Source organism: Salarias fasciatus, chromosome 22 (genome assembly GCF_902148845.1).
Source record: "Salarias fasciatus chromosome 22, fSalaFa1.1, whole genome shotgun sequence".
Lineage (NCBI taxonomy): Eukaryota > Metazoa > Chordata > Actinopteri > Blenniiformes > Blenniidae > Salarias > Salarias fasciatus.
Genome location: NC_043765.1, coordinates 680,111 through 692,408, shown reverse-complemented (window position 1 = coordinate 692,408; position 12,298 = coordinate 680,111). Strand labels below are relative to the sequence as shown.

Genomic DNA, 12,298 nt, shown 5'->3' with positions numbered 1-12,298 from the left:
ATGTCTCCAGATGAAGTGTGGGCGTGTCTCCAGGTGAGTGTGGGCGTGTCTCCAGGTGAATGTGGGCGTGTCTCCAGGTGGAGTGTGGGCGTGTCCCCAGGAGAATGTGGGTGGACCCTGAGGTGTGCTGCTCCGCCCTCTGTGGGGCCTGGAAGGTTCAGCTGCCTGGACGAGCTCCACGGCCATCAAACACGTGACCTTCAGGAGCTGTCAGCACCCAGACCGTCCACTGCCACACCGTGCCACCGGTTCAAACCCCCTGACATCATACAGGTGAGCATCAGGAGCCGTCCTGAAACCACCTCTACCAACTTCCTCTGAGCCTGGTTCTGCAGGAAGCCTGGTTCTGCAGGAAGCCTGGTTCTGCAGGAAGCCTGGTTCTGCAGGAGTCTGGTTCTGCAGGAGTCTGGTTCTGCAGGAGTCTGGTTCTGCAGGAGTCTGGTTCTGCAGGAAGGCTGGTTCTGCAGGAGTCTGGTTCTGCAGGAGTCTGGTTCTGCAGGAAGCCTGGTTCTGCAGGAAGTCTGGTTCTGCAGGAAGGCTCCTCTGGGTCTGGTTCTACCCGTTGCCCCTGTCCCTGGTTCTGCTCAGGGTTTCTCTGCTCCAGCCGTCTGACTCTACTGTTCTGTTAAAGCATCTCAGACCTGCAGATGGAGACTCACCCTGTGTCAGTGCCGCTGCTGGTGTCAGTGCCGGTTCCGGTGCCGGGTCCGGTGCCGGGTCCGGTGCCGGGTCCGGTGCTGGGTCCGGTGCCGGGTCCGGTGCCGGTTCTGCTGCCGCCGGTCTGGTGGCGTCGGAGCTGTCTGGGCGCCGGGGTCTCCGGCTGCTCTCAGACTTCCTGGGATGCAGAAGTTTCCCGCGGAGACAGAAGCGTCTCTGGAGGACGGCGCGGTGCGGGGGACGCCCAGCGGTTGTTTACTTGTTGTTGTTGTCGTTGTTGTCGTGGTCGTCTCCTCCGTCTCGCCGCTCTGCCGCCTCCGAGCTCGCCGCGCCTTCGCTTTCTCTCCTTCCACTGAAACTGGCAGCGGAGACCAGGATGCTGGCTGTGTCTCGTCGTCGTGGCGACCGGTTGCTATAGCGATGGAGCGCAGCTCATTGGGAGACCGAGGCGATGATGGAGAGAGGGGCGGGACGTGTGTGTGTCTGTCCTCCAGACTGTGCAGCTCTTTGTTTTATTGACTTTCTGTTTGTTGTTGTTTTGTGAGTCTCTGAGTGTTTCAGTCTTTCTGCGTGTGTTGAGTGGTAGTTTGGCTCTGTGGTAGTTGTGTTGTGTTGTAGTTCGGTTGTGTGGTAGTTTGGTTGTGTGGTAGTTTTGTAGTTTGGTTGTGTGGTAGTTTTGTAGTTTTGTTGTGTGGTAGTTTTGTAGTTTGGTTGTGTGGTAGTTGGTTGTGTTTCTCCTCTTCTCTCGCCTGTCCAGAGTTTTGCTCGTGTGTCAGTGTGTTCATGATCTGGGAGGCAAGAGAGCCCCCTGCTGGACGGACCGATACACTTCATCTGCTCGGGGTGTGTGTGTGTGTGTGTGTGTGTGTGTGTGTGTGTGTGTGTGTGTGTGCGTGTCTCTGTGCTTCAGCTTCATCATTTCAGGACTTGATAAATGGAGGTTTGAGCAGGAGTCAAATTTCAAAACGAGTTTAACTTCACGAATGATTCGTCTGACTTTACCAGTCCGGAAGGTTCCACAGTCAGAATGACTTTACTGACCGCGTTGTGTGTTTGTGCCTCAGGTTGTGTGTTTGTGCCTCAGGTTGTGTGTTTGTGCCTCAGGTTGTGTGTTTGTGCCTCAGGTTGTGTGTTTGTGCCTCAGGTTGTGTGTTTGTGCCTCAGGTTGTGTGTTTGTGTCTCAGGTTGTGTGTTTGTGCCTCAGGTTGTGTGTTTGTGCCTCAGGTTGTGTGTTTGTGCCTCAGGTTGTGTGTTTGTGTCTCAGGTTGTGTGTTTGTGCCTCAGGTTGTGTGTTTGTGCCTCAGGTTGTGTGTTTGTGCCTCAGGTTGTGTGTTTGTGCCTCAGGTTGTGTGTGTGTGCCTCAGGTTGTGTGTTTGTGTCTCAGGTTGTGTGTTTGTGCCTCAGGTTGTGTGTTTGTGCCTCAGGTTGTGTGTTTGTGTCTCAGGTTGTGTGTTTGTGTCTCAGGTTGTGTGTTTGTGCCTCAGGTTGTGTGTTTGTTTCTCAGGTTGTGTGTTTGTGTCTCAGGTTGTGTGTTTGTGTCTCAGGTTGTGTGTTTGTGCCTCAGGTTGTGTGTGTGTGCCTCAGGTTGTGTGTGTGTGCCTCAGGTTGTGTGTTTGTGCCTCAGGTTGTGTGTTTGTGCCTCAGGTTGTGTGTTTGTGTCTCAGGTTGTGTGTTTGTGTCTCAGGTTGTGTGTTTGTGCCTCAGGTTGTGTGTTTGTTTCTCAGGTTGTGTGTTTGTGTCTCAGGTTGTGTGTTTGTGCCTCAGGTTGTGTGTGTGTGCCTCAGGTTGTGTGTTTGTGTCTCAGGTTGTGTGTTTGTGTCTCAGGTTGTGTGTTTGTGCCTCAGGTTGTGTGTGTGTGCCTCAGGTTGTGTGTTTGTGCCTCAGGTTGTGTGTTTGTGTCTCAGGTTGTGTGTTTGTGCCTCAGGTTTTGTGTTTGTGCCTCAGGTTGTGTGTTTGTGTCTCAGGTTGTGTGTTTGTGCCTCAGGTTGTGTGTTTGTGCCTCAGGTTGTGTGTTTGTGTCTCAGGTTGTGTGTTTGTGCCTCAGGTTGTGTGTTTGTGTCTCAGGTTGTGTGTTTGTGTCTCAGGTTGTGTGTGTGTGCCTCAGGTTGTGTGTTTGTGCCTCAGGTTGTGTGTTTGTGCCTCAGGTTGTGTGTTTGTGCTGCCATGATGGTTTTTTGGTAGAATTTTCCAGAATACTTTTAAAAAAAAACAATGTTTTGCATTTTATAAATCTATAATTTGTAATTCACAGATGACAACAGGTATAAACAGTATTTATTTACAACATTTTAAAAACAGTGTCAACCATAACTTATAATTGACATGGTATATATTATATACACGGGTTGTGTGTGTGTGTGTGTGTGTGTGTGTGTGTGTGTGAGATGATTTTCAACATGCATTTTACATTCCTGCTGAAACAAACAGCTGTTTTAATTTAAAACTGACTAAACTGAAGAGCAGCGGCCGCTGTTCTGTATGTGTGATTTCATTGGACTCCATGCCTCTGTGGGAGGAGCCAGTGTGGGAGGAGCCTCTGTGGGAGGAGCCAGTGTGGGAGGAGCCAGTGTGGGAGGAGCCAGTGTGGGAGGAGCCTCTGTGGGAGGAGCCTCTGTGGGAGGAGCCAGTGTGGGAGGAGCCAGTGTGGGAGGAGCCTCTGTGGGAGGAGCCAGTGTGGGAGGAGCCAGTGTGGGAGGAGCCAGTGTGGGAGGAGCCTCTGTGGGAGGAGCCTCTGTGGGAGGAGCCAGTGTGGGAGGAGCCAGTGTGGGAGGAGCCTCTGTGGGAGGAGCCTCTGTGGGAGGAGCCAGTGTGGGAGGAGCCAGCGCCTCCTCTGTGTGGAACAGCAGCAGGTGCTGGACCAGACCAGAACACATCTATGACCCACTTTTCGTGGCTTTTACTGGATTTTTCCAGGCGTGTGTGTTTTACCTTTCTTCCTCGCCGACCGTTTGTCGGTACTTTGTAAGAAACGCCAGCTGACTGTGAGTGAGTGTTTGGCTGCGTGCCAAAGTGGCGTTATATCAAGGATGATGCTAGCTGAAGGTTAGCTTTAGGTTAGCGCCATCTAACTGGTGATGAAACCTGAAGGCCGCGGTGACTTCCTGCTGCTTGCAGCGGTGACTTCCTGCTGCTTGCAGCGGTGACTTCCTGCTGCTTGCAGCGGTGACTTCCTGCTGCTTGCAGCGGTGACTTCCTGCTGCTTGCAGCGGTGACTTCCTGCCGTTTCTGCAGCCAAACGGGGAACATGGAGGCAGACTGCTGGACTGGCTGCACGCCCACTTTTTGCACCGAAGCAGCCTCCAGCGCTCGCTTCTACTGAGCCACGAACTGGAACCCAGGCCCTGGCGGACCGGGACCCGGGCCCTGGCAGACTGGACTGGGACCCGGGCCCTGGCGGACTGGACCGGGACCCGGGCCCTGGCGGACTGGGACCCGGGCCCTGGCGGACCGGGACCCGGGCCCTGGCGGACTGGACTGGGACCCGGGCCCTGGCGGACCAGGACCCGGGCCCTGGCGGACTGGAGATGCTCGCTGTGTGCACGCCAGTCTTTCTGCGTCCAGCGCTGCTGCTGGACCCGGGACGCTGGGAGGGATTTCTCAGGAAGGTTTGTTCATTGTGTCCCTCAGGCCTCAACAACACAGAAAACGGTGGAAGAGATTCGGAACGATCTTGAGTCGGGGCAGCGGCAGGGAGGGGAATGGTTAGGGATTCAGCGATTCCGATTCCTTCATCAATACTGCTCATCGGTACGATTCCTCATCAGTTCTCTTATCGAATCTCATTGAGTGACAAATGAAACAATACACATGGGGTGTTTGCATCAACTCTTTAATATCTGCATCCTGAACAGAAGAAAACATCCATGTCATGAACGCTGAGCAGCTGCAGTCGCCCCAGTTTCATCTTCTGGTGTGAAAATCAGCTGAACTCTGGAGCTTCTTCCTGACGCCAGGCTGGGAAGCTGAGAACCAGACTCTGCTGGACTCGCACTGGAAGCCCCTGTCTGGTCCAGTCACTCACAGCTGATGGAGGTTGCCAGATCTGCCCCAAATATAATATTGAAACCGTCCAACAATAGAAAGCAGCTCAGACCTCCATCTCTGTAGAAAATACATGTTAAAACCGTAAAAACCGGATTTGCATTAAAAAAAACAGGTCACAAACACACAGCCGTTCCATCAACCCGCCTCGGGTTCAACAGAAGCTTGATTGTGCAGAAACCCGTCCAATCTGGCAACACAGCCGCTCCGGTCATGGAGCTTTGATTTGTGCAGTTTTGGTGTCAACAACATCGGTCATTCTGCTAAAGCAGAGAATGATCAGATCACGTTGTTTGTCACATGTTCTACCCGAAGAATTACAAAAAACAATGTGAAGACAAAAATGCGACACAGATTTTATTTTGAAATCACTGATTTAGGAGAACGTATCTACTCTCCTTCTGGCACCGACTTGTTTCTGTTCAGACTGAAGCAGCAGCTCCGGAGTGAGGAAACAGGATCCCTGCTGAAAGTCTCCGGTCCGCGGCTCTGTGTTCTCACCACCCGGCGGTATCGTGTCTGTCTCCTTCCAGCTCGGGTCCTCTACCAGAGGCTGGGACCTGGAGGGTTCTGCAGGGTCTACCAGAGGCTGGGACCTGGAGGGTTCTGCAGGGTCTACCAGAGGCTGGGACCTGGAGGGTTCTGCAGGGTCTTAGCTGGTCCTAGGACTGCACTCTTCTGAACAGAGCTCTCAGATGTTGTTCCTGGTCTCTGCTGGAGCCATCCTCCCAGCTTGGGGGTTCCTGCTCCCAGTGTCCCGATCACTGCTGGTATCACTGTTGCCTTCACGGCCCACTCTCTCTCTCTCTCTCTCTCTCTCTCTCTCTCTCTCTCTCTCTCTCTCTCTCTCTCTCTCTCTCTCTCTCTCTCTCTCTTCCTGATGTTCCATCACTTGGGATTGCTCCATCTATCACCACAGCTGTCTCCTGCTGTTTATCCTCCACCACTATGTCAGGTTGATTGGTCGTCACCTGCTGGTCAGTCTGGATCTGGAAGTCCCACAGGATCTTGGCTCGATTGTTCTGGACCACCTTTGGAGGTGTCTCCCATCCTGACCCTGGGACCTCCAGTCCATACTGGGTACATATGTTCCTGTACACGATGCCCGCTACCTGGTTCTGCCGTTCCATGTCTGCCTTGCCTGCCAGCATCTGACCCCCTGCTGTGATGGTCTGTACTGTCTCTGGGGCTTCTTGGCACAGTCTGCACCTGGGGTCTGGTGTGGTGTGGTAGATCCCGGCCTCTATTGATCTTGTGTTCAGGGCCTGTTCTTGTGCAGCCATGAATATATATATATATGTATATATATATATATATATACATATATGTGTGTGTGTATATATATATATATATATATATATATACTGTATATATATATGTGTGTGTGTGTGTGTGTGTGTGTGTGTATATGTATTTACATTTCTTTTTATTTTGAGAAGTATAAAACTCACCATGGACAAAAAAATGAACTACTATTAAAGCTTGCAGTAACACTTATTAAACTGCACAGGAACACTCCTTGTTAGGACGAACATTGTACTTTAAACTCACAAATTATTTAAATAGAAAAAAGAAAAGCCTGACAGAGGGCTGAGGCCTCAGCTTCATTAAGAAAAAATGCACATGAAAGCTGATTATTGGAGAACACTTCAAGTACGGCAGCAATGTTCAGTATTATCCAACAGTTCCTATGGACATTAATTTGCCGTCTGTCTTGTGCAAAACTAATCAAACCGAGTCCACAACAGCTCATTCACCTTTTCAACTGGCAGCCGCCCTGAAAGGAAAGTGCGTTTAAAGGAGTGCAGAGCGACTGTTTCAGACTACAGTCACTTCCTGTGTCTTCTGCTGCAGCATGGGGTTGGGGCGGTCATGATGCTGCAGCGCCGCTCGGCCGGGCTGACGTCGCGCCGCGCTCTCTCCTTTTGTGCTTTAAAGTTGTCCCAAACTTCTGACATTTTCTGGCGCTTTCTTTGTTCTCCTTCCTCCTTTTCGCCAGCATCTTCCTCATTCTGCTCTTTATCTGGTGCCGTGCTCTTCTTCTTCTTCTTCTTCTTTTCCTTTCCGGCAGGCTGTACACATACACAGTGTAATGCTGCCCTCCGCTGTTCAGAGAATTACTCGCAAGTCTTTATATTCTCGGGTAAAGGTTGGTGGAAAGAAGGAATCTTACAATAGCCTTTTCTATGTCTCGCGAGTTTATTCCAAAGGCAAAGATTGAATTGATTGAAAATACAGTCATTTTAAGCTTTGAAAGGTCTTTATACAAAGCTGCTCTTTCTGCAGAGTACCGATCACAGGATAAAATCACATGTGCAACAGTCTCTAATTTCCCACATTGACATTTCCCATCCGGGTGCTTTCCCAGTACTTTTAAACAGGCTGCAAGACCACAATGCCCCAGTCTTAATTTGGTTGTTTTTACTTGATTAATTCTAGAGGAAAATGAAGCAAGCCCAGACTCCCGCACTGTGGGTTGACACTTGAAATAATGCCTTCCCCTGGTCTCTGTTTCCCACTCCCTTTGCCACTGTTTCTGCACAGCACTTTTGATTATACTAGAACACTCCATCTTCCCCAAACAGAGGTCGTACTCAATTTCCATACATAGAAGTGACTGCTTAGCAAGAGAGTCAGCTGCTTCATTTCCCTCTATCCCTGAATGAGATGGGATCCAGCAAAATATGACACTACAGTTCATGGACTCTATTCTCTGAAGGCAGCTCAAGATTTCCAAAATGACATCTACCCGAGCCCCAACTGGACCAGCAGAGATTGCCTGTAAGGCAGACAGAGAATCCGAATATATATAAGACGCTTCTGAATTGTTCCTTTCAATCCCTTCCAAGGCACACCTAATGGCTAACAGCTCGGCAGTAAACACTGATATATGATCAGAAACACGCACACTTTTTCCAATTTTATTATTGCTTGTATAAACTCCAAAACCTGCCTTTCCAGAAGAGGGATCCCTTGACCCATCTGTGAAAATATGATAAGAATCTTTTTTATTCTCCACAAATTCATTTATTTGAGCACTTACTTGACTTTTATCTAATCCCACAAAATCCAGCTGGACCTCAGGTTCTGGCAGAAGCCAGAACGGGACAGGAGACCACACTGATCCCACCACTCTTCCTTTCTCTATACCCATCTGCCTCGCCCTCTTACAGACAGAATTTAAAAAGGACTCTTTTCCACTACTCTTCTCAAACTCCCAGCAGTTTTCCAAAAGACATTTAGCAGAAGACTTATGCTTAAGTCCGGCGAGTCTAACCCAGTACTGGAGTCCCAATTTTCTCCTCCTAAGTGTAAGAGGGGTCTCCCCCATCTCAACCAAAAGGGCAGGTATAGGTGTAGTCCGAAACGCTCCACAACAAACTCTTAGGGCTTTTGCTTGGACAATATCCAACTTTTGCAAGGTAGTTTTAGCTGCTGCTCCAAATACAAAGCAGCCATAATCCAATGTTGCTCTAATCATTGCTCTATAAACCATGTGCAATGTTGTCCTGTCTGCTCCCCAATCACTGCCAGCCAAACTTCGAAGGACATTAATTATTTTTTCACATTTGTCTACAGTCTTTCCGATGTGTGTATGATACGTCAACCTTTCATCCATCCATAAACCCAGAAATCTGAACACCTTAACCCTTTCTAGTGGCTGTCTGTATAAGTGCAATGTCATTTCAGGAATTTTCTTTTTAAGACCAAAAATCATAAAATTACTTTTTGATGTCGAAATTCTAAAACCCCACATGTTTGCCCAGTGTACCACCTGATCTAACGCTTTCTGAGTTTGCCTCAGTAGAAAGTTGACATTTCTGCCACCGTACCAAATCGCACCGTCATCTGCAAAAAGGGATTTTCCGAAGGCTGGACTAACACTTTGAAAAATATCATTTATCATTACATTAAATAAAACAGGACTAATTACAGATCCTTGTGGCGTCCCATTCAAAATACTCACGGTGTTTGAGGTTTGATTGCTTATTCTTACCTGAATTGTTCTGTCTTTAAGAAAATCCTTTATCCAATTGAACATCCTGCCTCTGATGCCAGCATCAAATAGTTTTATTAACAAACCCTCTCGCCACATGCTATCATAGGCCTTCTCAATGTCGAGGAAAACGGCCACTAAAGCCTCTTTTTTAATAATTGCCCTTCGAATATCTCGATCCAACACTGCAACAGAATCCATTGTGTTCCTGCCAATTCTAAAACCGTTCTGATAATTCACAAAAAAATCATTCATTTCTAAAAAGTACACAAGTCTATTAGTGACCATCCTCTCCATCACCTTACAGAGAACTGAAGTCAGCGCAATAGGTCTGTAAGACAAAGGAGAGGAGGCATCCTTTCCCTGCTTCAAGATTGGAATAACCACAGCGTGTTTCCATACCTTTGGTAATGTACCAGCCTCCCATATGTAGTTAAACAAAGCAAGGATCTCCTCAAGCACTAGGTCATCCAGATGCTGCAAAAGCTTAAAACTTATCTGGTCTTGGCCTGGCGCGGTGTTAGCTCCAGCCTCAATCGCCTCTTTGAGCTCCTTGGGAGAAAAATACATATTATAAGAACTATTATCATCGCTAGTAGAATTAAGCTTCCAACCATTAATTTGCTGAACCTCATTTCTAACTCTAAGACTATCCTCCTCTAAAAACTTTGAATTATGCACATCCTGAAATACTTTAACACACATATTAGCCTTTTCCTTACTAGAAATTGCCTCCAAGCTCCCATTTTTTAACACTGGGATAGAAGTATTAACCATTTTCCCCACCATTCTATGAATCCTTGACCACACTTGCTTAACTGGTGTTTTTGGCCCTAATGTGCTACAGAATTCTCTCCAGCTTTTCTTTTTTGCGTCTTTAATTGTTTTCCTAGCCAGAGCTCTGCACCTTTTAAAATCTAAAACATTTTCCATAGTAGGACATTTTCTTAATCTCTTAAATGCTTCAGTTCTTTTCCTAACTGCATCATTACATTCCTTGTTCCACCACGGAACAATGGCTCTATGACGAAGCTGTTTTCTGCAAGGAATTGTTTCTGAGGCTATTTTCATAATCATAGATGAAAGAGAGTCACACATTTCCTCAATAGAGCCATCACTATTTACATTAGCCACCCCTACATTAGTCCCTGTCCTAAATTTATCCCAATCTGCCCGTTTGAAGTCCAACCTAGAGGGTCTTTCAGAAGATTCAGTCACAAGGGTTTTATCAAAGATACTCATCACTGGGAAATGGTCACTACCAAGAGAGTCTCTATCTAAAACTCTCCATTCTGCCATCCTGGCTAACAATGGACAAGTAAAAGCAAGATCAAGGCAAGACATCTTGTTCGTGTTAATATCAATACGAGTTGGGGTGCCATCATTTAGCATTATAAAATTACTCCTATCTAAAAACTCTTCAACTACAGAACCATTTAAGTCTCTTTTATGGCTTCCCCACAAAGGACTATGGGCATTAAAATCACCTACCCAAACCATCAATGTGCCGGTTATTCTCGAAATTTTATCAAACTCTGTTAAAGCCAGATGCTCACCTGGATTATAACTATTAACTATAAAAATCTTCCCCACAGTGCTCCACACCTCAGTAATTAAACATTCAAAAGAAACATCACACTCACAACGCTTATACTGAACTCCTTCCTTGATGAATGTGGCACACCCACCCCCAGTTCTACCTTCTCGATCCTCGCGTAAACAGTTGTACCCAGGGATTGAAAAATCAAGGCATGGTTTCAGCCATGTCTCTTGTACACACAAGATGTCTGGTGTAACTTCACAATCTTTAATAAACTTCTTAAACTCCTGCCCATTAGCTATTAGACTCCTGGCATTCCATTGCAGGATGAGTACCATGAAAAATCACCTAAACATCGTCATTAAGATCACTCTGATCCATATCCGACGTTTCCTCTCCCCATTCCCTAGCTGAGCGAGATGTGGATTGACTTAACAGAGTCACAGACTCATGACCTTCTTTCATGTAGTTTGACAGTGACAAGGGAGCATAGTCCTTCAGCCCCAGGAACCTGTTAGCAGAATCTACCACACAGCTGATTAAATCTGATTTCGAGAACTTTGTGCGGGAATCATACATTACGTTTACAATAAAAGCCAAAAAGGACTCTTTATTCACCACTATCAAATCCTGGTTAGAAGAATGAGGGGAAACTTTAGTGGCCACTGGCTCACTCAGAGAAGCATTTGACAGCCGGGTTTGAGATTTTGTCTCTACTCTCTTCACTGCGTCCGCATAGGAAATCTTGTATTGCTCTTTTACTCCCATTACTTGCTTAGCTTTTGTGAATAGCTGGCACTCCTTTGAGGACGCCATGTGACCTCCACCACAATTGCAACATTTTGGAGTGGACACCTCACATGTTGAAAAATCATGATCTCCCCCACATTTTCCACACCGTCTGTTCCCTTTACATGACGCAGCCATGTGTCCAAAGCGCTGACATTTAAAGCATCTTATAGGGGGCTTCACATAGCTTTTGACAGGGTAGGATAAACAGCCTATGAACACTCTTTCTGGCAAACTGGTGCCACTAAATGAAATCAAGACAGGGGCATTGGGGTTCCCACCTTCTCGAGCTTTAAATCGTTTGACATCACTAACAATACCACCTCTAATGTTTTCCTTGATTTCACTCTCTGATATGTCAGCACAAACGCCATAAATGACACCCTGTACTATTTCTCTTTTCTCAACCACAGTGGCTACCACTTTCTTGCTGGCAATTTTCACAATTTTACTCACTTTATCCATTTGATCTTTACTTTTGCACATTACAATAAGCGCTCCACTTGACAGCACACGAGCATCGACACCGTCACCTACAGCTTTCAAAGACTCAGCAATTTTTAGTGGGTTTACAGCTCTGAACCCGTCCCCAGTCTGATCTTTTATCTTGAACATCACTTTATATTCATCCGAAGCTTTTGCCATTTTCAACAAAGGATTACCTTCCTTCTCGGGCGAGGTGTCCGATCTACGTTTGCCAAATGTTTTAGAAATTACCTTGCCCTTTGCGCCTTCTAGGCTTCCCCTCCTTCCACCCCCAGATGAGGAGGCCATCAAATGAGTTTTTAATATATACTAAATAATCGGAGAACGAAGTACGCTCGATCAAACAGCCCGCGACTGAGAGCTTCTCGCAACGTCACTTCCTCTCTCTCCACCAAGCTCACCGATCGACCCTGACCAGCCTCCTGGTGCCGTGCTCCCACATGTCCGTGCGTCTTGCGCTCCCGTGCGGAAACAGGCTGCGCTTTAGTTCTGGGCGCCACACGCGAGCGGTTTCACCGTAGTTTCACTGTAGACAATTAAGACGAATCCTCGAAGCAACAGAATTGAATTCGAAGCTGTTTTATAATCAAATTATTCGATTTAATCGATGAATCGTTTCAGCCCTACAGAACACAAAACACAGCAGTTCATGCTTCAGCTCAGAGGTGGCGTCGATTTGATTTGTGCACAGAAGATTTCCCTGTCACAGGAAGCACGTCTGGACCTTTTCATTCCAGAATATTTGGAATCGGGGAAGTGCCTGTTTCCTCAGACTTGCGGCTCCACCA

The 12,298-nt window shown here is 47.4% G+C and overlaps 1 protein-coding gene across 1 annotated transcript; it reads left to right on the top strand.

The window, feature by feature from the left end:
* LOC115409712 (repetitive proline-rich cell wall protein 1-like) lies at positions 1 to 11,789 on the top strand. Its single transcript, XM_030120988.1, has 5 exons — positions 1 to 33; positions 78 to 141; positions 688 to 779; positions 3,176 to 3,465; positions 11,786 to 11,789. The coding sequence occupies exons 1-5, from the start codon at positions 1 to 3 to the stop codon at positions 11,787 to 11,789; spliced, it is 483 nt and encodes a 160-aa protein (XP_029976848.1).
* The last annotated feature ends 509 nt before the right edge of the window (positions 11,790 to 12,298 follow it).

Excerpts from the sequence above, each read along its gene's own strand:
- LOC115409712 (XM_030120988.1), top strand. The coding sequence starts at position 1 with ATGTCTCCAGATGAAGTGTGGGCGTGTCTCCAG. Across the intron at positions 34-77 it reads AAGTGTGGGCGTGTCTCCAG|GTGGAGTGTGGGCGTGTCCC; the intron begins GTGAGTGTGGGC and ends GCGTGTCTCCAG. Across the intron at positions 142-687 it reads GGTGTGCTGCTCCGCCCTCT|TGCCGGTTCCGGTGCCGGGT; the intron begins GTGGGGCCTGGA and ends TGCTGGTGTCAG.